The sequence below is a fragment of the Solanum tuberosum genome, unplaced genomic scaffold (assembly GCF_000226075.1).
Source record: "Solanum tuberosum cultivar DM 1-3 516 R44 unplaced genomic scaffold, SolTub_3.0 scf00040, whole genome shotgun sequence".
Classification (NCBI taxonomy): Eukaryota; Viridiplantae; Streptophyta; class Magnoliopsida; order Solanales; family Solanaceae; genus Solanum; species Solanum tuberosum.
The window spans coordinates 1579128-1606823 of NW_006238964.1; the positions used below are offsets into that span (position 1 = coordinate 1579128).

The following is a 27696-nucleotide window of genomic DNA, read 5'->3' on the forward strand; positions in this document are numbered from 1 at the left end:
TTCACCTGTAGTCTTAGGAATGGAGATAGAGGACAAAGACGATACAAAGGCATAATGGGGTGATGATAGACGATGATAACTCAAGAAGGTATAATGAGGGTTAGTATTTCGAGTGGATCGTATACCTTTTTGAAGTGCAAGCGGTTGGCTAGGAGGAGGCAAGTCCGCAGTACGAGCAGGGTCTGGTGCATGACATGAATCATCTGGGACTAGCGTTGGACGCGGACGGCGATGATAAGTTAGGAGTGGTGGCACTACAACTGGAGATGTAGAAGTAACCATAGATTCCTCAAAAGTTGGTACAGGTAAAACCTGAGGTATGGGTAAGACCATAGATACATCAGGATGATCAGAAGACGTATAGTAAGGCTGAGACTCAAAGAATGTAACATCAGCGGACATAAGGTAACGATGAAGATCATGTGAATAACAACGATACCCTTTTTGAACTCGAGAGTAACCAAGAAAGACACATTTGAGGGCACGAGGGGCTAATTTATCTTTCCCTGGGGCAAAGTTATGAACAAAGCATGTGCTTCCAAAGACACGAGGGGGGATAGGATAGAGATGTGACTCAGGAAACAATATGGAATGTGGAACCTGATTCTGAATAGAAGATGAGGGCATTCTATTTATTAAATAACAAGATGTAAGAACTGCATCTCCCCAAAAACGCAGCGGAACATGGGATTCAAGGAGAAGAGTACGAGCAGTCTCAATAAGATGTCTATTTTTCCTTTCTGCTACACCGTTTTGTTGAGGGGTGTATGGACAAGTAGTCTGGTGAATAATGCCTTGGTAAGTCATAAACTCCTGAAATTGGGAGGATAAGTATTCTAAGGCATTATCACTACGAAAAGTACGAATAGAAACACCAAATTGATTTTGTATTTCAGCAAAGAAACTTTTGAATATAGAAAATAACTCAGAACGATCTTTCATTAAGAAAACCCAAGTACATCTTGAATAGTCATCAATGAAACTAACAAAATAACGAAATCCTAAAGTGGAATTGACTCTACTAGGACCCCAAATATCAGAATGAACTAATGAAAAAATAGACTCTGAACGACCCTCAGTACTACGTGAAAATGTAGCACGAGTGTGTTTCCCAAGTTGACACGACTCACAATCTAATTTGGATAAACTAGACAAACTAGGCACCATCTTTTGCAGTTTGGATAGACTCGGATGTCCCAAACGTTTGTGGATTAGATCTGGGGAATCTGTAACGGAGCATGCTTTCAAGGAATTTGAAGAGGCAAGGTAGTAAAGGCCTTGTGATTCATGTCCTGTTCCAATCGTCTGTCCCGTACTGCGGTCCTGCATGAGAAAAAAGTCATCAAAAAAGGTTATGCTACAATGTAGAGCCTTCGTCAAACGGCTAACAGATGCTAGATTAAAAGGAGAACCAGAGACATAAAGAACAGAGTCTAAGGTGACAGAAGATAGGGGTTTGGCTTTTCCAACCCCTTTTGGTTTTGTTTGAATCCCATTGGCTAAAGTAATAGCAGGAAGAGATTGTGAATAAACAATATCGGACAAAAGTGATTTATTACCGGAGATATGATCAGAAGCCCCTGAGTCCATGACCCATGATCCAAGAGTACTAGACTGTGACACACAAGCAAAAGAATTACCCGCAACAGAAACATCAGGTTGTGCAACCGAAACTACTTGTGGAGACGTTTGTTTATTTGCACGATACCGAAGGAACTCATCATATTCTGTCTGAGCAATATGAGCATTATTGGATGGTTGATTAGGTTGAGCACCATATGTCTGTTTACTTGCGCGATTTCGAAGGAACTCATTATATTCCTTAAGAACAATAGGATCATAACTGGGTGGTGGACCATGTAAAATATAACATATATCACGAGTGTGTCCAGGTTTATTACAATGACTACACTTGGATCGAGGTTTCCCAAAACGCCCTCCCCCTCGCCGATTCTCCATAGACTGGTATGTACGCTTTTCTGTTGTTTGAGATGCGAGAATTGAGGAGTCAACAATGGATGATGAAACTTCTTTGTGACTGGGAGGTGCAGCAAGACGAAGCAGACGAGAGAATAATTCATCAATTGAGGGAACTGTAGGACTGCTAGAATCTGGTCACGCACAGAGTTATGGTCAGTAGGAAGTCCAGCAAGTGTAAGAACTAGAAACAATGTCTGCCTTTGCTCTTGTTGCTTTTCCACATTTGTAGTGATAGGCATCAACGCTTCAAATTCCTCCATGACTGCTTGTACTTGTCCCAAGTAAGTAGACATATCAGATTCTTGTTTCTTTAAGTTGGTCATCCGAGATATCACATCATAGAATCGAGCTATGTCATTAGTGTATAAAGCACGCGCCTTTTCCCAAACTAAATAACATGTCTGGAATGGGCGAAACAAGGACATCAACTTAGAATCAATAGAGCGCCAAAGGAGACTACATAATTGGGCATCCACTTTCTCCCATTGTGCTTTGGCCTTTGCACCTTCGTCACTAGACTTTGTCTTTTCATCTACAACGCAAGCATTGTTTGTTAAGTGATCTTGAACACCTTGACCCTTACACCACAACTCAACTGAAGAAGCCCAAGCTAGATAGTTTGAACTTCCCATTAATGGTTCTGAAGTGATTGTAAGGCTTGAACTTCCAATCCCCATATTTTTGGAGCCAAAAACATACCCGAAAGACATTTTTTTTTCGAAATTTGACTTGAAAAGAGTAAGAAACTCGCTGGAAACTGCAGGAATCTACCCACAGTGGCCTAAAATTTGTGATTTCGCCGGGAACTTGCCGGAAACTGCCTGAAAATCACCGGAACCCTAATTCCGGTGATCGGATCTAGAGACAACTGAATGGGTTCTGGTCGGAAATACTGGGCGACCCCAACAGAAGAAAACAACTCGAAAAAAGATGACCGGAACAGTACTCACGCGCCGGCGCGTGAACAGATCTCGCCGGAAAACTTCCACCTCTGATCGGCGCGTGGGGGCGCGTGGGGGGTTGTTTTCCGGTGGAAATTCTTGGGGTTCGGTCGCCTGAGCTTCCCGAGCCTCGTGATGGTGTTGTCTTTCGCACAACACCTTCAGAACGAAAGATGACACAAATCAGTCCCAACCGTCGTCGCCGGAATTTGACACGGTGACTTGAAGTTTCTCACCAATGCTCTGATACCATGTGAGAAATATATGGGAAAAATAATATTGAATTGTGTATCTAAATTGTTACATTGAGACCCTATTTATAGACAATACATTGAAATCCTTTTCTAACTAGGATTCCTATTCCTATTCTTCTTCCTATTCTAAGTAGGAATATATACATATTTCTATTCTAACACTGTCAAAGTTTGTTTTAGTTTTCATTCTGATTTTGAACAAACTCTTATATATTCTCCAGGTCATTGCAGTTGTTTGTCCTTTCTGCTTTCTTCATAAGCATAATTTCTTGGGCTGTGTTATTTTTCCAATTCTGGAAACGTAAAAATTCAGCGCTTCTTGTCAGGTGACACATTCAACATGATTATTCTGGTTGTTTCACATCTTTTCTATCTTCTATTGAAGTTATTTGGATTGGCGTCTTTTTGTTTGTATTTCACTGCCTGGAGTGCAGGTGGCAGATGAATTATCCGGCTGTAGACAATGAATCTAAATACTTGGAAGGTGAATGGTATCAGTTTCAGTCCCCTGTGGAGCTCATGAAGAAACAGGGAGCTGACAAAACTGATAAACCAAGAGGAAAAGAAGCATTCCAAAGAGAGGAATGGCTTGGTCATTTCATGAGATTCAGAAATGATGCCATGATAATACTGAGCATTATATGTCTCCAGTTGCCTTTTGAATTGGCTTTTGCTCATGTCTATGAGGTTTTGAGGTCTGACGTATCAAAGTAAGCAACTTTATATTCTTCTACCTATGACATTAGAGGACTTTGTCCATAAGTACATGTTTTATCTATATTTACCAACTTGTATCATTTTTTGCTTATCAAATAAGAAAGGAAAAACATACTATCTTATGTCTGAAGTCCCAATATCATCCCAGTGTCTGAGATATCTTCACGTTGATGGTTAAGATTCCACGTCAAGATCCTCTGGTTGGCATTCATCTTAATGTGAATAATACAGGATGCATTACTTTTAAGTATCCCAGTTCAGCGGCGCATTTCACATCATATTTATTGATGTATTACCTAGTTTTTGATACTATTGGAGAGATACCAATATTGCTAAAATTTATTTTGATTGTTACTCCTTTATTTCATTTATTCGATGTCCTAATTTACTTCATGTTCTATTTAGAGCCGAGAATTCTACCAGCTTCGGAATGTCTAAGTAGTACTTTTTCTTTGCCATTGAAATTCTTATGTCATGCCAACATGCAGTTTTATTTCATAAAACAACCTGCCAATATTTAGTTCAACTTTTCTATTATATTCGCCTTCCGGGGTTTAGATAGCCTAGCATGCAGATTGCATTATCAAAATGTTGGTCTTAACCCCAAGAAAGTAGTTGTTTTCCAAATAATTCCAATTTTCTTGCCTATCCATTTCAAAATCTTTGCAGACTTCACAGTTAATATTAACATAGCCTTTTCTGCTCTTAAATTCACTTCAGTCTGCCACATACAAATATAAAATGCTTTCTGCTTCTTACAGGTTTTGTCTGACAGCTGTATACCTCTTTACGTCAAAGTTTGTTTTAGTTTTCATTCTGATTTTGAACAAACTCTTATATATTCTCCAGGTCATTGCAGTTGTTTGTCCTTTCTGCTTTCTTCATAAGCATAATTTCTTGGGCTGTGTTATTTTTCCAATTCTGGAAACGTAAAAATTCAGCGCTTCTTGTCAGGTGACACATTCAACATGATTATTCTGGTTGTTTCACATCTTTTCTATCTTCTATTGAAGTTATTTGGATTGGCGTCTTTTTGTTTGTATTTCACTGCCTGGAGTGCAGGTGGCAGATGAATTATCCGGCTGTAGACAATGAATCTAAATACTTGGAAGGTGAATGGTATCAGTTTCAGTCCCCTGTGGAGCTCATGAAGAAACAGGGAGCTGACAAAACTGATAAACCAAGAGGAAAAGAAGCATTCCAAAGAGAGGAATGGCTTGGTCATTTCATGAGATTCAGAAATGATGCCATGATAATACTGAGCATTATATGTCTCCAGTTGCCTTTTGAATTGGCTTTTGCTCATGTCTATGAGGTTTTGAGGTCTGACGTATCAAAGTAAGCAACTTTATATTCTTCTACCTATGACATTAGAGGACTTTGTCCATAAGTACATGTTTTATCTATATTTACCAACTTGTATCATTTTTTGCTTATCAAATAAGAAAGGAAAAACATACTATCTTATGTCTGAAGTCCCAATATCATCCCAGTGTCTGAGATATCTTCACGTTGATGGTTAAGATTCCACGTCAAGATCCTCTGGTTGGCATTCATCTTAATGTGAATAATACAGGATGCATTACTTTTAAGTATCCCAGTTCAGCGGCGCATTTCACATCATATTTATTGATGTATTACCTAGTTTTTGATACTATTGGAGAGATACCAATATTGCTAAAATTTATTTTGATTGTTACTCCTTTATTTCATTTATTCGATGTCCTAATTTACTTCATGTTCTATTTAGAGCCGAGAATTCTACCAGCTTCGGAATGTCTAAGTAGTACTTTTTCTTTGCCATTGAAATTCTTATGTCATGCCAACATGCAGTTTTATTTCATAAAACAACCTGCCAATATTTAGTTCAACTTTTCTATTATATTCGCCTTCCGGGGTTTAGATAGCCTAGCATGCAGATTGCATTATCAAAATGTTGGTCTTAACCCCAAGAAAGTAGTTGTTTTCCAAATAATTCCAATTTTCTTGCCTATCCATTTCAAAATCTTTGCAGACTTCACAGTTAATATTAACATAGCCTTTTCTGCTCTTAAATTCACTTCAGTCTGCCACATACAAATATAAAATGCTTTCTGCTTCTTACAGGTTTTGTCTGACAGCTGTATACCTCTTTACTATTCAGTACTTCAACAAAATTGGTGGAAAGATATCAGTGAAGCTTGTAAAATATGAGAACAACAAAAACATAGAACGGAGAGCTGACAGTTGGGTTTACAAGGTGGTTATGAGAAGCTTTGTTTCTTTCTCATTTGTCCAGACTTTTATCCCCTAATTGAGAATTTGTTGTCTTGTGCAGGTCTTTGGCCTTTACTTCATGCAATCCTACATTGGAATCTTCTATCATGCTTTATTGCACCGCAACATTATGACACTTCGCCAAGTTCTCATTCAACGTCTAATTATATCAGAGGTAGATGGGAGTGTTTCTGATTTCTTTCACATATGCCATCTGAATCTTTATTAATGTATGTTACTGTTTCACAGGTGCTGGAGAATATGTTGGAGAACTCCCTACCATACTTAAAATACAGCTTTAAGAAATATAGAGCTGTGGGGTACGGCACTTCCTTCATTTCGGCTGGTCTGCACAGGATTTAATTGAAGAGCTAATTTACTCTGGTTTATTATTTGTTTTTTACTTTATGGTCCATCTGATATATATCTCTTAATGTGAAGAAACAAGAGAAAACGTGAGAAAGGAACATCCTCGGAAAAGACCCAATACATGTCTAGAGTAGAAAAGGAGTACCTTAAACCTGATTATTCTGCTAGTATTGGAGAGGAGCTTGAAGACGGACTTTTTGATGGTAATCCATGATTCCTATTTATTTTTTTAAGATCCTACATGAATTTTAATCTTATTGAACACCTTTAATAACATGTCCCTGTTTGAATTATTACAACTGCGCAACTGTTTTAACATACCTGTAGCTGATTGGAACTCTTAATAATTGCAGATTTTTTGGAATTGGCGTTGCAATTTGGCATGATCATGATGTTTGCTTGTGCATTTCCTCTTGGTTTTGCCTTTGCTACTTTGGTACATAATGCACATGGCCCCTCCCTCTTTTAATATCGTTTACTGTTTTGTTTTTAATGAGAGTAATAAGGAGCCAAATTCAACTTTGCTTTTGCAGAACAACATAACAGAGATAAGAACAGATGCACTGAAATTGCTTGCCATGTTAAGAAGGCCCATTCCACGTCCTGATGCAACAATTGGAGCTTGGCTAAACATATTTCAGGTATGTGCTGCCCTTTTCTTTTGCTGAATCCAATTATACAAACTCTTGCTTGCTAACAGCCTGTTCTTGCAATGTCTTAATCTCTTGGAATTCAGTTTCTGATTGTCATGTCAATATGTACAAACTGCATTCTCCTCGTATGCCTGTATGATCATGAGGGGAAATGGAAAATATCGCCTGGAATTGCTGCAATTCTCATTATGGAACATGTACTTCTGCTCTTAAAATTTGTGTTCTCACGCATTGTTCCAGAGGTATGACTCTTAGTAGCTATACCAATCTCAGAGAATACATGTACCATTGTAACTGACAAGCGTTGCTCATTTCCCACATCTTGAATAGGAGCCGGCGTGGATAAAAGCTAATAGGATGAAGAACGCAACTCATGTACATGATATGTGCTCCAGACAGCTTTTAAGGAGCATTTCTGGTGAAAAGATGCATGCTGAATTAAAAAAAGATGAGTAGTGATTGGTTGAAGGACTTAAAGAGTGACATGTTCGTCCTATCCACACTACGGTGTCACCTTCATTCTTCAAAGCAAAATTTGAAGGTAGATGTCGGAGCATATATGAAGATTTTGAGCCGTGTGTAAAACTGTGCAACGAGTGAGTTTCATCTTAGTGGACCCTTAGGTGCCAGTGTGCCTGTTTGGCAAGCCAGCGTAAAGTGCAGTTTTCTTCCTTGAAAGTAAATAAGTTTTGTATTTGATTCAGCAGCTAGATTAGGTACCATTTCCTAGTATTCGTTAATAATGTTCGTAATCACCTCCACGCCAAGCACGTAATTTTCTTTTTAAGGGTACATGGGTAATTCATGCTTATTGATACTAAAACAACATGCCCAATATAATACCATGGGGAGGGTAGAGTGTACACCGACTTTACCATACTTTGTGGATGTAGAGAGTCTGTCTACAGTAGACATTTAGGCTAAAGTAATGCTAATTAACGCTCAATGATGCGGAGACAACATTAGTCCATCAAATGTACGTTTTCTTATAATCATTATATGATTGATTGGGCCTCAGGAGGTGGGGAAAAAAAAAAAGACAACAAACAGAAGAAATAAAAACAACCTCTCAAATCCATGTCTGGGGAATATAATCAGAAAGAGAAAAAAGGAAAAAATTCGAAAAAGATGCTACAGAATTGAGTCCATGTTTGTATTGAGCAAATTATGTACAGTGAAATGGATGATCCCAACTATCAAACTCGAAACAGAATTGAGTTCATGATTGTATGTAGCAGTCCGTTCTTTGTTTATCTGCAGTACTCCTCTTATTTGCATGTATGACAGCTGTTTTCTTTTTCCATTGTTGTGCATACCTTTATAATTTGTATGAACTTTTATTTTGCAAGTCCTCTCATACAGTACTCTGCCGATTTGCTTAAAGAGATGTTGATACTTCACTGTTGAATCAACGACGAGAGCTCCCAAAACGGTCACTGACTTGACGGGCATAAGAGACCACGCTTTTAGCCCATTTCTTGATTTCTTCCTTGAACTTCTTAGAATCCAGATGTTTCAACGACTTCATTCCAGGATCAATTGAGATTTCCATGAAGGAGAAGCAGCTGTTGAAGCGTCCACGCTTCACTACAGCTTCATCGCTCTTCATAATTTGCTTCCCTTGGCTGCATGAAGCAGCTGCTTCCATTGGAAAGGGATCCTTTTCCATCAACTGATTCCCAGAATGAAGATGTTTGTTTTTTAATTGAGGGTTGGTCTGTTTTATACCAAAGGGAAATGAAACCAGAGGTTTCCAAGCGTATGTAGCAAGGAACAGTTCTCTACAATAGACTTTTCAAAATATTCTGCAGGGGGGTTTGTGCTACTAGTCAATTGTGCAGTTCCGTTGAAGCGTGTTAAATTGGTGTTCATTATTCTCAAGTGGAAAGCCATAAATTACTAAGCTTCTTGTATTTTTTATTTTTTTTCTCTTCTTTCTTTCTACGAGGAATAGTTATTACCAACCTTGAATTGACGGAACTAATTAAACTCTATTAACTAATACCAAGTTCTCTGCACGTTTGGACTTTATTTGGTAGGAAACTTTCAACTTTCTTCCGATAACCTACCAATCAAGCGAGGAAAAAAGACATAAAACCAGAGGACCACTAACTCTGAGTTGTTCAGGAAGAGTAATTTTTAGCTTCAGCCAACGAGAATGCAAGAGAATCTGCGTTAATAGATTCAATAAATTCTAATTTCCTAATCTTACAGTTTCCTTGCAAAATGGAAGTCTGTATAAAAAAAATATTAATAGCACCAGTACATTTCTATTTGAAATATACCCCTAAGCAGCAAGGAAAACCAATATAAGTAAACGCCTGCAACTTTAGCAATTTTAAGCACATGTAAAAAATTAATATGATAAACAGATAAAGCTCCAATCTAAGACCACAAATTAATGTAGATAATCTTTTAAAGCTCTGATAAAGGATGTCATTTTTAAACTCAAAACTAGAGATATTGCCCTTGCCAATAGCTAATTCAGAAAGAAACAAATATAAAGTCAAAAACTTTGGTACTGGAGAAAAACCCATGATGCATTACAAGTCATACACTGTAGCATTTCCTAGCATGAACTCTTAAGCCTGTCTGTTCCTCTTCTTGGCACCTGACTTGGTGACCTTGAGACTCCTGTTCACAGCACTCAACCTTGCAAGGGCTGCCTTCTTAAGATCTGGCCTGTAGTAGTTGTCTCCAACCTGTACAGAGAAGTCGTTAAAGTACATTCATACAATAATGTGACAATACAGAAATTTATTTAGACAAAGACAGTATGCTTAATACCAACTAACATATTAGAAGTGACAATCAGCAATCTAATATTAAGAAAAGCATAGACACATCAAAATTTTCAAGCATCTCCAAAGAAAAAGAAGAAAGCCATATGGTCAGAACAATGGCAAATCAGTCAACATGATTCCTGTGAGATTTTACAAATAAAGTACTACCTCATTATTCCACATATGGATCATTAAAGTTGGTTTGGACTATAATCACTTCAATTAACCAAAATAGTAATTTTAGCACTATAAAAAGAATAATTTTCTTAGCTATCAACCAACCAACCACCACTTCAACAAAAGTTTATTATTATCAATTCAGAAGTGTAGACGCTCACAAATAAAGGACAAGGGCATATTCTTTTTGAGAATTGGTAAACATTGTATTCTTCCACATTAAGGATATGCTGGGGACCTTTAAAAAATCAGAAAAGAACAAAAAGCATAATACTTACAAGGATCCTAAGAGTTCTAAAAGTTGATCTGAATCCTCTGATCCCATCTCTTTACACCAAAAATATAGAGATACAATGCATATTCTAGAAATCAATTAAATTTTACACTTAAAGAGTACAAAACTTCGAAATCTCAATACATCTGTGTAATTAAGAATTGGTTACTTTAAAATGAGCAACTTTATTTTCGAGAAGGTATTTACTTGGAATGAGCAGGAAGGAAAATAACTCATCATCAACACTCAACCTTAATGACTTAATAACCAGGCATCCAAACAAATAATTGTTAAACAATTATTAGCAGATAAGCTACCCGATGACAAACATTGCCAAGATGCAAAGTCAGCATAATTTAGTTAAAGAAACAGTTGCACAGGAAATACTCCAGTAAATTAGTGAACAGAAGTGAATCAAAACTCAACCTGGTTTGTTACAGCCTTGGCCATTCTGCGGAATTCCTTCTTCATCACAGATTTGTTCAGCAAACTTGAAGGCTTGTTTTGCTTCTTGGTTTTCGATGTAGCAAGCAACACAGATTTATCTTTTCCCTCAGGCTGGATAGTCACCGTCTTCTTGTTTGCTAGGCCTAAAGAATCATAAAAGCATAAAATAGATTGACTTAACCGTAATTTAACCCATGCCAAATTAAAGTTTCTCAAACAACAAACCAACTCAGTAATCTACGCTAGGCAAAACTTCTACAATTCAATACATGACCTCACCAAACATAACAGAACTCGAGTTCAACAGAAAAATCGTATATATACACTTAAAAATCTCAAACGACATAATATCCTACATGAAAATTGCATGTTAAACTTTGCAATCGAATAGTAAACGTCTAATCACGTAAAGTAAAATAACAATTGCATGTACTCCACAAAAATTAAACCAAACAAACCTAATCACGATTAGCAAATAACAACACCAACTGATGATATCAATGGAAAAAAATCTCGATCCAAGGGTTCTAAGAGCAAAAGAGAAATGTCGATGGCATAGAGACTAACCAGAGTGCTTGTAGGAGTGAAGGTTGCAGAGATTGTTAGGTTCTTTGCTGAAGACGACGCCAGCGCTACCATTACCGAACTCCTTCACCAAAAAGGAGTTGTTCTTCTTCACGATCTCCCATACTAGTTGCCCTGGAACTGTTGTCATTGCAAATGATTCCTAGGGTTTGCTCCGACGGCGGGAAGAGGAGGATGCTGAGAGAGTAAGATTGCAAAAGTGTGCTACATTTTCTTATATATATGGGTATCCTAAAACCCTAGGAAAGGAATGTGGCGAATTGGGCCTATTAATTTACCGAATTGCCCATCTTTTTATTCACTTTCCTCTCACATGTATACGCTTAAGAACGAAAATATTTTAGCCTCAACATTATTATTATTTTCGAGATTCAAGGTATTACAAACTTTGATCAAAATATTTTATAATGTACTTCTTTATCATATTAACATGGGAAAAAAAGTATAGTTAATATCTTTTGTATAATTTTTAAATATTTAAATTTTAAAATATTAAACTGATCTAATTCAATTACGAAATAGTGAAGTGAAAATATGTCATCTCTTTTTTCTTCCTTCATGAGAAAAAACCACATTTTTTGCCCAACGTTTTATGCCTCATCAATGAACGCTTTCTTCGAATTAACAATCACTGGATGAAACCGTATTTTGTTTGTTTGGGCTTAATTTGCTAGTGGGATAAAAGTTGATCTTATACCCATCAATGATTTTGTTATCATGTATGCAAAAAGTACTTTAATGATCATTTTTTGTGAATGTAAGAGTGTTTTGAATCAGACGCTTGAATAAGCTTATGATTTTATGCATGTTTTTAACTAAATTCACGAGATACATGTACCTTTTATCAACACAACTATCGAGTAGCTTTAATCACTCAGACTTGAATAAAGAATTTATCATACTACGTGTAATGAAACTTTAAACGCCAAAGCCTTTGCTCCAACTTTTTTTTTTTTTACCAAGAGTGCCAATACACTACATTCCAACCATGACACATTTTCACTTTCTTTTTTTTTCAGAAACCTTCAGCAAATTAGTCATCAACCTGGTTCTCAATATCAGTACTCATTTCTTATTTGTAACTACGATGCAATAAACCATCATGCAGCTAGACATTCACGAACATTATCCCACGCATATAGTGACACAAGTAAATCTACTGACTCATAATTTTTGACAAGTTTCAGTTTGTTCAAAACTGAAATCCATTTTGCTGTAATATACACCAAAGATATCCCTTCTAAACGCAGATTCAGACTGACATAACAAGACCATCTTCACACCTAACAGAAGCGGCATTGCCTCCTTGAGATGAGAATGTGAAAATTCATCAGCTAGGATCTCATATGCTGAAACCTCCGGGCTTTTCATTTTCAAATCAAGCCTTTCAGCTGTCAACATCTCTAATACAGAAAAAAGGAAGGGGAAAATTGTAAAATGCACTGACTAGTCAGTGCAACCCGTACCATAAATATTTAAAAACTTCCAAGGAATCAATCCTCTAAAATCAAAGTTAGAAGAATTGAACCAATCCTAATATCAGAATACCATCTTTACACCTCAGCTAATGTTACATTATATACACCAACAAAGCAGCCGATCAGCAAAGTTTCTCAATGCCAGTGATCACACCCTGTTATTGTACAGAAATGATTCAACTCCGGAATCCAGACTGGGCTGCTACAAATCAGAATTCCTAAACAAATTCTCTCATAGTTCACTAACTCTGATCATTCTGATCAATGGAACATTATTCAACCAATGCTTGGTACAAGAGAACGGTGGGCAGGTCGTATTGAGTTATTTAATGCTTCACTTATCCTACTGAACACTATTTTCAAGGGGACACAAGCTACCGCAGGTCCTTTAACCTTCTCTACTACAGGTTTCTTCTCTCTATTTTGCTGGTGAGAACCGGTTAAAGAAGACAATTTTCTAATCTTCTTTGAAAGGAGGCCATTTTTCCGTGTCTTGGGTGACTTTGTTGGTGAACTACGAGGTTTCACCATGCGATGCTTAGTCGAAGTCCTGCCCGCAGAACTCGGCTTGGATTCATAAACAATATCCGCACTATGCAAAACTGAGCTGTTCTCACCATGATCCTCATCTAAGTCATAGCTGCTACTATAGTACTCGGATCCACTGACTAGCAGATTATCACAAAAGCCATCATCCAAGACTTCAACTGTGAGGGGGTGACCTATGATAGGCTGACCATTCAATTTGCTCATTAAGGAGATATATGGAACATGCTGTGGACGATAGCTGGCTTTGACCTCAAGATTAACATCATACAATGAAGAATCAGCAATGTGGTGCCTAAGAGAGAAATCTGATGACTCATATTTGGGGTTAACTGTAAATCTAGACTGACGATAGGGTAGCAACCTCTGTGGAGTAAGCAGGTCTGCAGTTGGCCCCTTCATTTGAGCTTCTCTAAGAGAAACATTCCTGCTCCAACCTCGCAACTCATCCACTTGAATTTCCGTAACTGGTCTTGACTTCGAACGATAGTTGTCTACTTTCCGACCTGGAAAAAGAGGGAATGAATCATGATCTATAGCAGCTAAATATACATTTAGTTCATCTTTCAAAGCTCTGCATTGTCCAGAATCTTTCTTTTTAATCTTACATGTGTGCCTCAAATTCCTCTTTCCTTTCAACTGCCATTTTGAAGTTCCTTTCACCATCCCCTGGCTGAAACAATGAAAATCTTCACTACCAGAACTAGTGGAGCCAGAGTCATTAAGCTCCTCACTTCCAAACGACATAGCTTCAACTTGGCTGCTCTGGCTAGACTGTGCCCCTACACCACCTTGAGCTTTCTGAGATACTATAGGAGACAAGCCTGTTTGGAGAAATAAAAGATATAAGCATAAATCAGACAAAAGAACTGCAACCATGTGAAATTCAGAAATATAAAATCAGAAGAGGACCGATAAACAGGAAAAGAGAAGCTTTTTTAATAAAATTGCTTCAGAAATCATTGGCAAAAGAACTATTAGAAACTCATAGCATAGATAAGAAAAGAAATTGAAGACAATCATGTAGAAAGGGAAGTGCAATGACAAGTTCACACACTGAAAACGTTCTACACAAATTCACAGAACATCTTTTTTTTAACAGTTCCACAGAAAATAAGCTCTTAATTGAAACAATCAGAGTTAAGAAGTTTGTTTTTTTTTAAAATGGTAACGATGCAGAGTTAAGAAGTTTTTCTAGAGTGAAAGCTAAGAAGTTCAAGATGGGCAGATGGCTAGTATTTAAGGTTAGTGCATAAAAATGACAGTGTCATTCATGTGGAACCATGAGATTAAAATGGGTGCCTCTACTAATTAATCTGCCAAACTCAGCCACAAACCCCAACATCGAGTAGAGAAGAAAAATTGAAGTATGAAGAGTGACCCACTCTAGTCTCTAATTAATACTTCCATAATGCAAAACTAATTGCAAACTTAAGAGGAAAGATTCACCAAAACTACCACTTCATATTAGTTTAACTAAGTTGTGTCTGATGCCTAAGACCAATATGTGAGGGCTTCCATGAGACATAGAACACATTAGTTTAGGTCCTCCATAACTGAAGGGAAAGGAAATCCTGTTGCATATATGCTCTTCTACACCATATTATGCAGAGATTATCCACCAGAAGATTCCAAGGAAAATTTATCTATGTGGATCTCCGACTAACAGATCAACGAAAAAGGTCTCCAAGGCCAGCTTTTGTTACCATTTTCAGTGCCTGCACTAGTGGCACATGTGCAACAAGAACTACAAAGACAACATTTATTGTGATTGCTCCAGATCATTGGGGTCTTCTTACAGTGCAGTATAGTCAGCAAAAAGCGCAGAGAAGTTCCAACGTCTGATGGGGCTTTTAGCCCAAAGGGAATTAAAGTGTGGGGCTGTGAGCTAAAATGGAGAAAGGTACTAGTGAAGAATATGTGTGTGTGTGTAATAATGCAAGGAAAAATAACTACAAACATAAACAATAATATTTGGATAAAAGATCAGAAACAATTATAACTGCAAATAATTTGTCAAAAAAATTATAACTAGCAAATAAGATGATGTTAAAAACATGACATTCAAGTTAAAAAATTATTTAAAATATCTGATATAGATGAAATCATGAAAAGGTATAATTTTGCTTTTCTTGAGAAAGTTTTCTTATACTAAACTCATCATTCTTTATTCCTAATCACTAAAATTTACTCATAATGTTTTTTAACAATTGATGTAATCAGTTGTCAAATATATTTATATTTAGTACTGTTCACTCAAAGATAGACCCGTTGGTGATGAGGTGCATGCCTTAAATCCTTAGCACCTACACTAAAGCACCATCTAAGTGAGGTCAAACACACAACCTGGCTTTAACGAGTGCTTAAACGCACCTCAAATGAGCTTTAATAACACTGCTACTACTATGTAGATTATACACCATGAATGCAAAGAAATCTCTGCTAATGCACATAAATACCTGCAGATTGCTTCTCTTCTGCAACTAAGGGCACATCAAACAACCTGTCAGAAGAACCACTCTCAGGCAACCCCGAAATACTGGAAATTCCATTCTCTTTCTGTTCATGCTTAACAAGGGAAGAATCACGAGGGTGGCCAAATGCATCCAATGGCTTCCCATTCTCTGAGATAATATCTGTGTCATTATTTAGTACTGTAGGAAAAAAATTCCCAGACTCGTTAGATTGTAACGCAAAAACTTTGCTTTCAGATACCCCTGCAAGAGTAGAGCCAGTTGGACTGGGAAGTTGTTCACACGTGATAGGAACAGACACCATTGCTGTACTCTCCAAAACCTTTGTCAAGGGACGGCGACGGTTCTTCTTCTTTAAGAAATCATGAACATGTGCCACCTGAGATCGCTTCCTTTTCAGAGATGACACGACACCCATTCCCAGGTCATCAAGTCCTTTCATGCGTTTACTTCCCTCGGTTCCATCATCCTCTGAGTCGTTTGGTGTTCTCCTCCGTGTCCCACACACAGGTTGCTCCTCAGACGCAATTGTAAGATTTGGTGCCTCAAATGATACACCAGATTGAGACAATTCTTGAGCAGAATTGGAATTATTTTCGGAACTATTCAGTTCCTCATCTAACTCTTTACCATCTTCAAGAGGATTAGAAGAAGTATGTGATTCTTCCATGGTATGATGCTCTCCACCTTCTTTATCTATTCTTGAGAAAAAATCTGGATGGTCTTTCCCGAGACGAGCACTTTCAATCTCTAGAGCATGAATAATGGCATCCTCTCTTCGAGCATATTTGACAGCCTTTTTTGAGGAGTTAGAAGCAGCAGCCTTAGCTTTCTCAATACATTCATCATATTCCCCACAACGGAAGGCTTTCACCCGCTTAGATTTTTCAAGATTGTACCAGTCCCTGAAACAGCAGCAACTATTAGACACTTCATCAAGTGTCAAGCTTAAAGGAAAAGGAAAATGTTCACTTCAACAATTGGTACTCTTTAAAATGGGAAGAGCAAGGAAAATACAAGTCTGTTGACAAATACTGGGTTAGACAAAGTAAAAGACATAGGATTGTGAAAACGGAACACCACAAGTCCGAATTGTGGAAGCATTAGCAGGCTAAATGATAGCAAGGAAACTGATCTCTCCTTTTTATTTGTTTTGCAGGCCAAAAGATTAGTAAGAAAGTAATGTCTCCATAACTGGGAGAAGCTGGTGCAATTACAGAAAAAGTACAAGATGCTTTTAGTACCCTACAAGAACTTTGAGCCACTTGAACTGGCATTAATTTGCCAAGAACATGTAAAACTGGATTCACAATGGAATAGATTAAAAAGGGGCTCCAAATGACTTCTATCCTTGATGCCACTGGGCAAGAACCACAGTTAGGAACATAGTAACCTTAGCTAGCTTGATAAATCAACTTTTATCAATAGAAGGAAGATTTCCCATGTTGCCAAAACAAAATCCTGCAAGTCACATATATGACAATATGCTTACAACACTAGAAAAAGTAAAAAACAGCATTGTTACTCGACAAATGCCAATAAACACCTAAAAATGTGATCTCACTGCCTACATTAAACTTTCAAAGCCAGAAATTGCTGTACATACTGCATAAATGGCACAAGCAGTATAGAACATTTCACGACAAAGAAAGCACCATAAAAGCTTAATTGAGATACTAAAACTGTAAGTAATCGAAGCAGGCAGACGGAATAGATTGCATTGCTGCCCCATTCCTCAAGACAAATCATATAATCCTAGAATGTGTGTGTATATATGGAACCCAGGATTTGAGGATAAGAACTCCAGTTTTATAAAAGTCTAAACTCCCCCCCCCCCGCCCCCTCCATAAGAATAGATGAAGAGTTAATACTTTAACACTACAAGTTAATTCTGCAGGTTTTTCATATTTTAATTGTCAGAAGTAAGCTACCACAGTTTATTGTTTCACAACATGGCCATGAGCGTCATTTGCTTAGTTCTGCTATAGGTGGAAAGTGAATTGACACACACTACGTCTAAAAGCCTAAAACTATAATGACTTGTGAGTACGGGAATCTTAGCAGCCACAAAAGATTGAACCACACACTCAGTGAACTCCGTTCCTTCACTTGACTCTACAAAACGAATTTTACTTTCATTTTGTCTAGTTGCTGCTTCTAAGTTAATTTATCAAATCCTATCCAAATTCTAAGCATACAAAACATCGACTAACTGCACAGAAGAATCTATCTCTTTTTCATCCATATTTGACAAGTTTAGGAGTGGGAACTATAATTTGGATTAAAGCAAAAACTAGAGGAAAAAGGACCATGGTTTAACCCTTGAGAGAAAACCATTAGAAGGAGAACTAATTTATAAATATGTCCACGCCTCCAGAAACCACCAAAGAAAGTGCCAAACAAATTACTTAAATTCTCATACTTAAAGGGCTGCCGTTATTTACAAAAAACAATAAATAAATACAAAAAGGCAAAGTAGCTCAGGGATGATAGTACAAACAGAAGGAAACCCACAACAGTGAAAGAAAACAGAAACTTACACACTTGCATCCTCTCTTCCAAGTAGCTTAACGGGAGTCCCTAATCTTGGTGAAACAGAGCAACTCTGAGGTAACTCATCTGAGCCCAAAATCCGACCAGGCCACCACGACCCATTTCGCCTACGGACCCACACCAGCCCCCCAACCGACGCATCAATAGCTTTGACAACAGACTCACCAGAACTCCCCATCTCCTTCAAAGCCACCCGAGATTACCGGGTTACAAAACAACGGAAAAAATCCCCAAAATTCAGTCAATCCACAGCATTCCTAAGCATGCCCAAAGCCCCACAAAAATCACCTCTTTACCTATCATCAAAAAAATGCACATAACCCTTTAAACCACATAACACAGAAAAAAAAAAAAAAAATCAATCAACAGAATTTTTTTCAGAAAGAATTGAACTCTCACATGCAACACAAAAACCCAGGTATCTAAAACATTAAAACACCACCGCAAAAAAAACAAATGAATGAGTCAAAAAAGAACAGAACAAAATCGATTGAAGGGTTTATGCCAGAGATAGATAGATCTAGCTGGAAAAAAATCTTCGGTTATGAATATAACTCTCACCTTATTTTTTATAAAAAAAAAAAAACCCACCTCCATTTTTTCTTCTTATTTCACTCTGGTCCACATTTAGATTTTAGTTTCAGAGAAAAACATACATACATATATACAAGAACTAAACAGAGAGAGTGAAGTGGCCGCCGCATAGAAGGAGAAACTTGTTGAACAAATGAAGTAGAAAAGAGTGGCTTCTCTCTGTACGAACAAATAAAAATGGATCGAACGTACCCTTTTTTAGTATCTTTTTTATTTTCTCTTTCGAGACAGAGAAGAGAGAGAGAGAACCGTCTTCGCTCGCACGCTCACACAGAGGGAGAGGGAGAGAGAGGGGGCTTTTTTTTTCTTCTTTAAAATAAAATAATATATTATACTATTTATTTATTTTTGGAAAATAAGTGTAGTGATTCAGCACGACAGGTAGTACAATAAGATATCTACACCTCTATTTTGTGTACTTGTTAGTGGGGCCTTTCCTTTGAATCTGTGATCAAAGAAAACGTGTCCCTCTATTTTGTCATAATTGCAATAACTTGTCACGTGAAATAAGTAAATTGTTAACTTTAACCCTCAACTAAAACATTGATTAATTGGTTGACCTCTAAATTTTGAAGCATTAATTTTCTCACTAGGGATGGCTATTGTGGGCAAAACCTACCTAAAATTGTGGAAATTTTAACCCTAGAACCTCAAATAATGCCAAAACCTGAGTAATATTTTAAGATGGTCACTTGTGTTTAGAAATTTGTTTTATAATTTTTTTAATTTTTTTTTTTAGGATCACAATATCACATTACTATTTTAATTTTTCTTAAAATATATTTCTCTCTTTTAATAAGATGTTATGTCACATTATTCTTTTCTTTAACACGAGTAATTATTTTTCTCAAAATATAAAAGTAATTATTTAATTAAGTCAAACATGGATGACTATCTAAAGAATTTACTCTTGAAACTAAAATGACTTATCTATTTTCAGAATTTTATATCTTGCTTCATTTTGAAAGATTTATTTCTAATATATTTATCTTAATTAAAAAAATATCCTAATAATGATTGAAAATGAGGTAACACTTTGAGGTCTTTCTATTACATTTCTATTTAAAATAAATGTCCCTTAAGTAAAATCTTATAAGAATAAGGGATAAGAGTCTGAAAAATACCTCAACTTTGGTCGAATTTGTTGTTGCGATACTAAACTTTCATGAGGACCTATTACCTCCCTAGACTATTTAATATCGTATTTTAAACATATATATTTGCCCACGTGGACATAAAAAAAATGCAAAATTATAGAAAGTAATGTGTCCACGTGGGCACATATATACCATTTTAAAAATACACTATTAAATAGTTTAGGGGGTAAAAAAATACGGTATTAAATAGTCTAGGGAGATAATAGGTCCTCATGAAAGTTTAGTATCGTAACAGCAAATCCGACCAAAGTTGGTATTTTTCAAACCCTTATCCCTAAGAATAATGATTTAAGATTTGATTTTTGTTAGTTTTCAACTTGTATGATGGATTATGAAGCTAATAATTATAAAAGAAAAGTTGTTGAGCCTATAAATATTTGTAAGTCATTTTGCATCGTGTCAATAAAATTTTAAAAGAAAAGATGAAATTACTTTCTCATTTTAAAGCCGTAAGCTATTTTATCGAAGACCATATTTTACATATTATTATGTTCATAAATTTGGACTATTAGTACATACTTTAAAAAGAGAGATGAAGTTACTCCCATTGCAAACCATCAACCAGTTTAAGAATTTAAATAATTAACATTTTTTTTCTTGAAGTAAGAAGAAATAGAGTTTGTACTACTCTCTTAGTTTGAACTTATTTGTCAAATTTTTACTTGACAAATCTATTAAAAAAAATAAAATTAATATAGGTAGTTTATCATTTTACCTCTATTAATTGATAGGTTCCAAACATATTTACTTATTACATTTTTAAAGACATTAACTCAATATAAATAAAAAATTGAGGATATAAGAAGAAAAATGTACTTTCTTCATTTGTCAAAAATAACAAATAAAAATATAAATCAAATTAGAAAATATTTAATAAGTAAAAGTGATGAGAGAGAGCATTATTACTACTATTGTATAAATTTGAAAGATAATTGAAGATAAAAAGAAATTGATCTAATTTTGGTGAGATGCTATATAAGAGAGAAAAGACCCACATAGTCTCTTATTTAGAGATGGTAATGGAGTGGGGCGGGGCGGTTGCGGGGCAAACACATAAACCCGCTAAAATTATAATCCGCCCTGCCCCTCCCCGCATAGCATTATTTATTGGTTTTAACCCACTCCGCCCGTCCTGCATAAATCCGTTTTACCCCGCCCCACACTTCATAATTTATATAAAAGTTTCAAATATTAGATGCAATAAGTGTTTAACCAAAAAATTTAAATTATTTTAATTGCTTAATATTTTTTTAACCTCAAAAATAAATAAGTTAATACTGTTCCAAACAGTCAGTAATTTTTATTGTTGATAATTTTGAATCGATTACATATGACGTAATAAACAAATTGTTGAATGTAGTAAAAAGAAACAAAATATGTCAACAAGTTTTTTTTTCCTTTCTAATTTATTGGTCAGTAAAAACATTTTTTTCATCTGGAAGGAGAAAAAAAAACACTAAACAGTGACCAAACAGATCAAAAACTGATGCAAAAGATAGATTAGCAAATTTAAAAGACTTTTATCTCAAATCCGCGCCCCGCCCCGCCATAATTTTGAAAATATAAGTTTTAAACTTGCCCCGCCCCAAACCCGCAAAAGCTATAACCCGCCCTATCTGCGAACGATGAAACTCGCCCTGCCCTACTCCCGTCCTCCCCATTGCCATCTCTACTCTTATTATTGGGTTAAGATTCAAAGTCATTCTTGACTTTTTACACAAAAAGCACTAATAGTCCCTCGTATTTGCAATATTTATGCACTTTTGGTCCTTCCTCAAATTTTTATCTATTTTTTAACATTTATTTTGTCCATAATTTATGTATGAGATGTCTAATCGTCTTTTTATATATCTAATAGAAATAATAATTCCATGTGAGATAAGGTGAGAAGAAAAATATCTTATTTTGTTTAGTAGAAATTTTATTGCACCTAAAATCTTGCTGATTTCAGGTGCAATAGTACAAATATTTATTTTATTTCAGCATCATATGTCAAAGTGCTCTTAGTTTAGCTGCAATAATATTTCTATTGAACATAACAATGCGTTCTTAGTTTAGCTGCAAGCCTGCATTAATATTTCTATTGAACAGAACAAAGTGTTCTTCTTCCAACTTTCTTTACGTAGAGTTATTATCTCTACTAAATATATAAAAAGCCGATTGAACATTCCATACATAAAATTATGAAGAAAATCAACGTTAAAAATAGTCAAAAATTTGGGGGAGAACTAAAAGTGCACAAATATTACAAACACGAAGGACTATTAATGCTCCAGACAAAAACTCAAGGATGACTTGAGTCTTAACCCATAGATAAGAGATTATGTTGGGCTTTTCCTCTGCTATATATAACGTTGCAAACCTTATGAACTAAAATGTCACGGAAAGAAACCACAAGGAGTCTTTGATAATTGTAAAGAGTTTGACTTTAAGTGTGTTTGAGATCAACGGCTCTGATTTCTCACCATCACTGTGAATTCAGTATGGTTCCTCTACCCTAGATTCATGCGAGTGAAACTCTAATACGACGTCGTAACATTCTCCATTGCTTCTCTTGTGATAGAGCTCTTTAGGTTTTTTTTTCCTACAGCTCTCTCGAGTCTGTCTCTGTCTCTGTCTGCTATTTGAGTGATCGCAAAGCAAGAGCAAGTGAGAAATTCATCAAAGAGCAATCATGACAGGTATTTTCCTTAAAAGATTTGATTTTTCGCACAAATTTGAGCTTATTTGACCTATTTTTCTTGATTTTTCATTCGATGTTTGAGCTGTTGATTTATAGGTGGAGGATTTTTAGTATATGAGCTATGTAATCGGACGGAATCCAGAAGTCACCTAATTGAACCATTTTCATATATATATAAAGTAACAAAATTTAACTTTAATACTTAAGCTACATATTTGAATTTGTGACAAATCCTGAGAATATGTGCTAGGCATATGGTATACAGGATTTGAATATATTGGTGTGTGTAGAGTTGAATTCATTGATGGCAATCACTATATCTGTCTTATTAGAACTTTGGACTAGACTATGTGCAGGAACAAGAGATGGAAATCGAAGCATTGGAAGCCATTCTTATGGATGAATTCAAAGGTTCACAACCATCCTTTATAAGTTGTAGTTTTTTTTTTTGCTCTGTTGTTGTCTAATCTTATTGGATAACTTTATTGTGGTGGTTCTGTTAGAAATTCACTCCAGTGAAAGTGGGCTAAATACTTCAAATCGATGCTTCCAAATTACTATTTCTCCTCAGGTATGTAGAAATTTTGGTATCATTTACTACTTGGCTGCTCAAAATTGATGATTAACCAACATAGTAGTGCCTAGGGCCGGAATTATTCATAAGTAGTTGAGCTTCTATTTGGCCTTATCTATTGTTGTGCTAGCGAAAAGGATTGTTGCATCTTATTGGTTCTTTCACCAGTGGTATTTATGCTGTTTTGATTACTATTAATCTATTATCATACTTCTTACAACTTTGCTTTTTGTACAGGAGGAGGACGAAGAATTTACACAATCATCAGGTTTTGCTATTTTCACAGTTATTTTCTCTGCAGCTCTCTTCTTTACTTATGTTTCATCGAGTAATGAACTCCCGCTAACAATGATTGGTCCCAAATTGTTGGTGCAGTTCGACTGGCTTTAATATTCTCTCACACAGAAAAATATCCGGATGAACCTCCACTTTTGAATGTCTCAAGGTAAATTAACCCTGCACTAGGATATGCCATCCCAGGACCTGTAGTATTTTCTTTATTCGCATACATTGTTCTTCAATGCTACATTACAAAGAGAATTGTCCTTAAATTCTTTTGTTGCTTGTAATTGGAATTGGACTTTTACCTTTTACCCATGGTTCAACATATCGTAAATGGCATGTTCTTTATGTAGTTTCTTGCAAAGATGACAAGCTATAGGAGAGACTAAATAAATAACAAACTCAAATTTTAATGTGGTCCAGCAAGCTTTAATCCATTAAGTGAGTGATCCATCATTGTGTTCTTAAAACGGCTTACTTCGCTAATATTCTTAACCGCAGATGTTAGTAGAACTCATTTTATGTCAGCATAACAGGAGGTGCCTAGTAGCTATGTTTTGCTTTACTATTATGATGTGATATAAGCAACTTTGTGCAACTAATACATCTATGATCTCTCTCTTGTTTTTTAGTTTAAAAGGAATTCATTCTGGAGATCTGAAAATATTGAAAGAGAAGCTTGAACAAGAGGTATGTTTCAAGCCCTGATCATATGCAATGCGCTCCTGGGTAAATATTGTTTCTTCGGCTAGTTAAAATTTGGCTGATTATTGTGGCAGTGGTTCTGACCTCACCCTGAAGGCCCCAAAAAGAAGCCTTATTCTCTCTATCTTTCCTGTCTTTAATAGTTAGCTACTGATGTAGAATAATTAATAAAATTGACTAGTGTTGTTCTTTTGTAATTTCATGCACTTGTTTTTTATGTCTTAGCTTCTTCTATGAATGCTTGCATTCACAGGCTGTTGAGAATCTTGGCATGGCTATGATCTACACATTGGTCTCATCAGCTAAAGACTGGCTATCTGAAAGATTTGCTCAAGAGACCGACGAAGGTGTTGAAGACAATGAAGCCAAAAAAGAGGAAGTATGTTTTTTTTTTGTCCTTACTGAGTTGTTGCATGTGAAATGAGCTTTCATCAACTGCAAACTCGAAAGTCATAAATCGAAGATTTCAGTGATTTTGACACATGAATCATGAGTTCCCAACTTCTATTTAAGTAGACAAAACCAGTGTTATCAAAGGCAAAAAGCACAAGAAAGCTCCAAATAAATATCAATTATTTTGTGTTCCCTTTCTAGATTACGCTCATTGGCAAGGAAAAATGTCTTATAGCCTTGATGAGAACACTGAAGTGCCTATGAAGCGAGGCAAAGCGCTCAACACGTTTTGTGCTTTGCTTCAGGGATTAAGCATTCCTGTGATAACACTAGACAAGACCTGGTTGCTTTAGTATGATTTTGATAACTTATCCACTCAAATAAGAAAGGGAAACGAGGGTGGGGTTTGAAGGGGGGGGGGGAGCATGTTCCATTCTCATGGTACTTGGAATCAGGCTCCAACATATATTCTTCTAAAGAAATAGTTTGTGTTTTGGCTTAAGAAGGGACAGCCTGGCCAAGATATTGGGATGTACTTGAAATCTACCCGAAGTTGTCAACAGTGTGAGTGCTGTTACTTTTTCTAGTTTGAGCATGAAAGTGATATCCGTCTCTTAGTCAAGGTAGTCAGAGGTGACCAACACTTCAATTCTTCACTTTTGTTAGTTAGCCTCTTCAGGAAACCTTGCAGATCTAGCTTGCATTACATATTTATAAGCAATTCTGTGGTGCTATTTTGAACTACCTAATGGAAAATCGTCAAGTCACTTATTGTTTTGATTGATTGGCCTTGAATCTTGATCCCTTAATTGTTATTGTTCATTTGACTTCAGGTAATTGTACCACATGGAGAAGCAGTTACCGTTGAAACATTCTTGGCATGGAGGGAAAGATTTGAAGCTGAACTAGCTTTGGAAAGAGCCAAGTAAGTTTTTTGCATTCACTTCTTGGCCAAGGTCGTAGCGCTGAAGTGGGTCTTCTTCATCCACTAAACTAGAAGCATTATACTTTCTGAAATGCCAGTGAAGCTGCATACAGTAAAAACAAATCATCAACTCTTAATCTGTGATAATCATAAATCCTGGGCAACTTTAGGGGCACTTTGTTGCCAGAGTGAAATGTTCATTCTTTTTCTTATTTGTGGAGTGCAGGGACTTTTAAACAGGTTTGTGTGTCAGATATTAGGAAATGTTGAATCGACGAGTATATAGTCAGAATGTGTTGATTATTATCATATTATGTTACCTCTTAAACTCCTTTGCTTTCAACATTTTTGCTTTAGAAACGTGTGGCTGGTCAACTACTTTTCTGCATTTCCTTTTCTCTAAATTTGGCTATTTTGTTCATGGTGTGCAACCATATATCAATGTTCAGGTTAATGCCAGATGCAGCACTTTCTGTTTCGAAGGAAAAGAAACTGACAGGGAGGCAATGGTTTGAAAGTGGAAGAGCCAGTGGGGTAATGTATTCTATTGTGTAGTTGCTGTTTCTAAGTTAATTATGAAATCATGCTAGTTTAATCTCATCTATGCCTGCGTTGCTTTGTGTTATAATGGAAACTGAGTTTATAATGGCCATCAAAATGATTTGTGTTAAAGAGGACACTGAGCTATAGTTTCAACTCTGTAGATACTGACCAGAGTTCCATAAGACTATCCCATTATGGGGAGTCTGTCTCCCTTTTTGTGTGTTTAATAAATGTGAAGGCAATGTTATATCAAGACAAACCTCCAATTCTCTTTGCTAAAATATACTGACATTAGTCTAAGACATGATAACAATGTATTGATGTTATTCTGCATTCAGCATGATTAAAAATGTAAGATGCAAGCAATAAATGCCCTCTGACCTGATTTTTAATGTGATCTCGGTATTTGTTCTATTATCTTTACTTTTGTGTTGTCAGAACTTTTGCTGCTACTGAGACAGGGGTTATGGGGCTCAGAGAAAAGAATACCTGTATGATGAAAGTGTAGCTCTGGGCCCTGTTCCTTTTCCTTCTGATTAGTCCTGCTGCTAGTGAAGTTCCCTGACCATACATTAATTTGAAAGGTTAAAATAGTATACACAAGTGTTTGCTGTATGTAGTGGTAGCTCATTTGATTTGGGTGTGAGGTGCTGTTACTGCATAAGCTGCTTAGGCAAGGTTGTGGGTTCAGGCTATGCGTGCTGTTGTTAAATAGGTTTTTCTTTCTGTCAACAGAAAGCTGCAACAGCTACTGCTGAAGAATCTGATGAAGACGTGGATGATATTGATTTCGATGATGATGATTTTGAAGGTCAATTTTTTTGTTCTTGTTCATGCTTTACTTCTGTTTATTTGTTTGTGGATCAAAATGACGTGATTATTTTTCTCTTTAATTGTTTTCTGTGTGTGAACAGATGATGAAGAAGAAGATATGCTTGAGCACTATTTGGCTGAGAAAACAGATTCATCATCTCATTCTTAAAGAAGAGCCCGTTAAGATAACTTGTGTTTTATGCTGAACGCGGAAGTATTATTTTGCTCATTTCTCAAATGTTGTAATGAGGTATTGCAAGTTATACCTGTGCCAGTTTTGGCCCTAGATCAGACAGCACAAGTGCTGAACATATGTTTATTAAGAGATAAATACACTTTTTGATCGGTAGAAGATTTGATGATATGCTGTGTGTTTCAATTTAAAAGTTTGCTCATCTGCTCCCCTGGGTTTAGATATGTTCAAAACTCTCTATTTCTCTGTTGAAGAGGTGAGGGTGGAGATTTACTTATGCAGACCAATGATGGAAGAAGCAAGACTAAACATGTCTTGCCATGAAAGCTAGAATGCTTTAGGTGGTT

The 27696-nt window shown here is 36.3% G+C and overlaps 4 protein-coding genes across 8 annotated transcripts in view; 2 read left to right on the top strand and 2 right to left on the bottom strand.

Annotated features, from left to right (window-relative positions):
• The window catches only part of LOC102597168 (anoctamin-like protein At1g73020), a 12233-nt gene extending 4364 nt beyond the window's left edge, over positions 1 to 7869 (top strand). Inside the window, exons 7-16 of the mRNA XM_006342950.2 lie at positions 3397 to 3501; positions 3610 to 3885; positions 5999 to 6131; positions 6210 to 6323; positions 6398 to 6468; positions 6590 to 6720; positions 6871 to 6953; positions 7051 to 7158; positions 7254 to 7412; positions 7501 to 7869. Coding sequence (XP_006343012.1) covers positions 3397 to 3501; positions 3610 to 3885; positions 5999 to 6131; positions 6210 to 6323; positions 6398 to 6468; positions 6590 to 6720; positions 6871 to 6953; positions 7051 to 7158; positions 7254 to 7412; positions 7501 to 7626 — 1306 coding nt within the window. The 3' untranslated portion in view covers positions 7627 to 7869. The remainder of the gene's footprint in view (positions 1 to 3396; positions 3502 to 3609; positions 3886 to 5998; positions 6132 to 6209; positions 6324 to 6397; positions 6469 to 6589; positions 6721 to 6870; positions 6954 to 7050; positions 7159 to 7253; positions 7413 to 7500) is intronic.
• Positions 7870 to 9609: 1740 nt separating this feature from the next.
• On the bottom strand, positions 9610 to 11586 carry LOC102577710 (uncharacterized). The gene is given in 3 exon segments (NM_001287976.1): positions 9610 to 9872; positions 10831 to 10994; positions 11419 to 11586. Coding segments are annotated over 3 exon segments (432 nt in total). The 5' UTR covers positions 11567 to 11586; the 3' UTR covers positions 9610 to 9752.
• A 1280-nt stretch (positions 11587 to 12866) lies between these two features.
• Positions 12867 to 19370, bottom strand: LOC102597815 (uncharacterized protein At1g51745). Of its 4 annotated transcripts, none has more exons than XM_015306759.1 (5): positions 19274 to 19370; positions 18475 to 18783; positions 15920 to 16839; positions 14069 to 14284; positions 12867 to 13966 (listed from the first exon to the last, which is right to left on the bottom strand). In XM_015306759.1, exons 2-5 carry the CDS (start codon positions 18663 to 18665, stop codon positions 13191 to 13193), a joined length of 2103 nt encoding a protein of 700 aa, XP_015162245.1. In that variant the 5' UTR covers positions 18666 to 18783; positions 19274 to 19370; the 3' UTR covers positions 12867 to 13190. The 4 variants fall into 4 exon arrangements, with proteins under 4 accessions (XP_015162245.1, XP_006343014.1, XP_015162243.1 ...); XM_006342952.2 differs by having other exon boundaries at positions 19148 to 19370; XM_015306757.1 differs by having other exon boundaries at positions 19079 to 19370.
• A 3408-nt stretch (positions 19371 to 22778) lies between these two features.
• Positions 22779 to 27555, top strand: LOC102598121 (RWD domain-containing protein 1). Of its 2 annotated transcripts, NM_001318653.1 has the most exon segments (12): positions 22854 to 22919; positions 23267 to 23332; positions 23425 to 23492; positions 23733 to 23743; positions 23746 to 23780; positions 23871 to 23940; positions 24410 to 24467; positions 24736 to 24861; positions 25709 to 25800; positions 26250 to 26334; positions 27079 to 27154; positions 27258 to 27520. In NM_001318653.1, coding segments are annotated over 12 exon segments (762 nt in total). In that variant the 5' UTR covers positions 22854 to 22912; the 3' UTR covers positions 27326 to 27520.
• Positions 27556 to 27696: the final 141 nt, after the last annotated feature.

What these genes read in the sequence shown, in the direction of transcription:
- LOC102598121 (XM_006342953.2), top strand. An exon ending in AAATTACTATTTCTCCTCAG is followed by an intron (nt 23,493 to 23,732) that starts GTATGTAGAAAT and finishes CTTTTTGTACAG; the next exon opens with GAGGAGGACGAAGAATTTAC. An exon ending in AGAATTTACACAATCATCAG is followed by an intron (nt 23,764 to 23,870) that starts GTTTTGCTATTT and finishes TTGTTGGTGCAG; the next exon opens with TTCGACTGGCTTTAATATTC.
- LOC102597815 (XM_015306759.1), bottom strand. Translation starts at nt 18,665, where the DNA reads ATGGGGAGTTCTGGTGAGTCTGTTGTCAAAGCTATTGATGCGTCGGTT. An exon ending in GGAAGAGAGGATGCAAGTGT is followed by an intron (nt 16,840 to 18,474) that starts GTAAGTTTCTGT and finishes CTGCTGTTTCAG; the next exon opens with GGACTGGTACAATCTTGAAA. An exon ending in AGAAGAGAAGCAATCTGCAG is followed by an intron (nt 14,285 to 15,919) that starts GTATTTATGTGC and finishes TTCTCCAAACAG; the next exon opens with GCTTGTCTCCTATAGTATCT.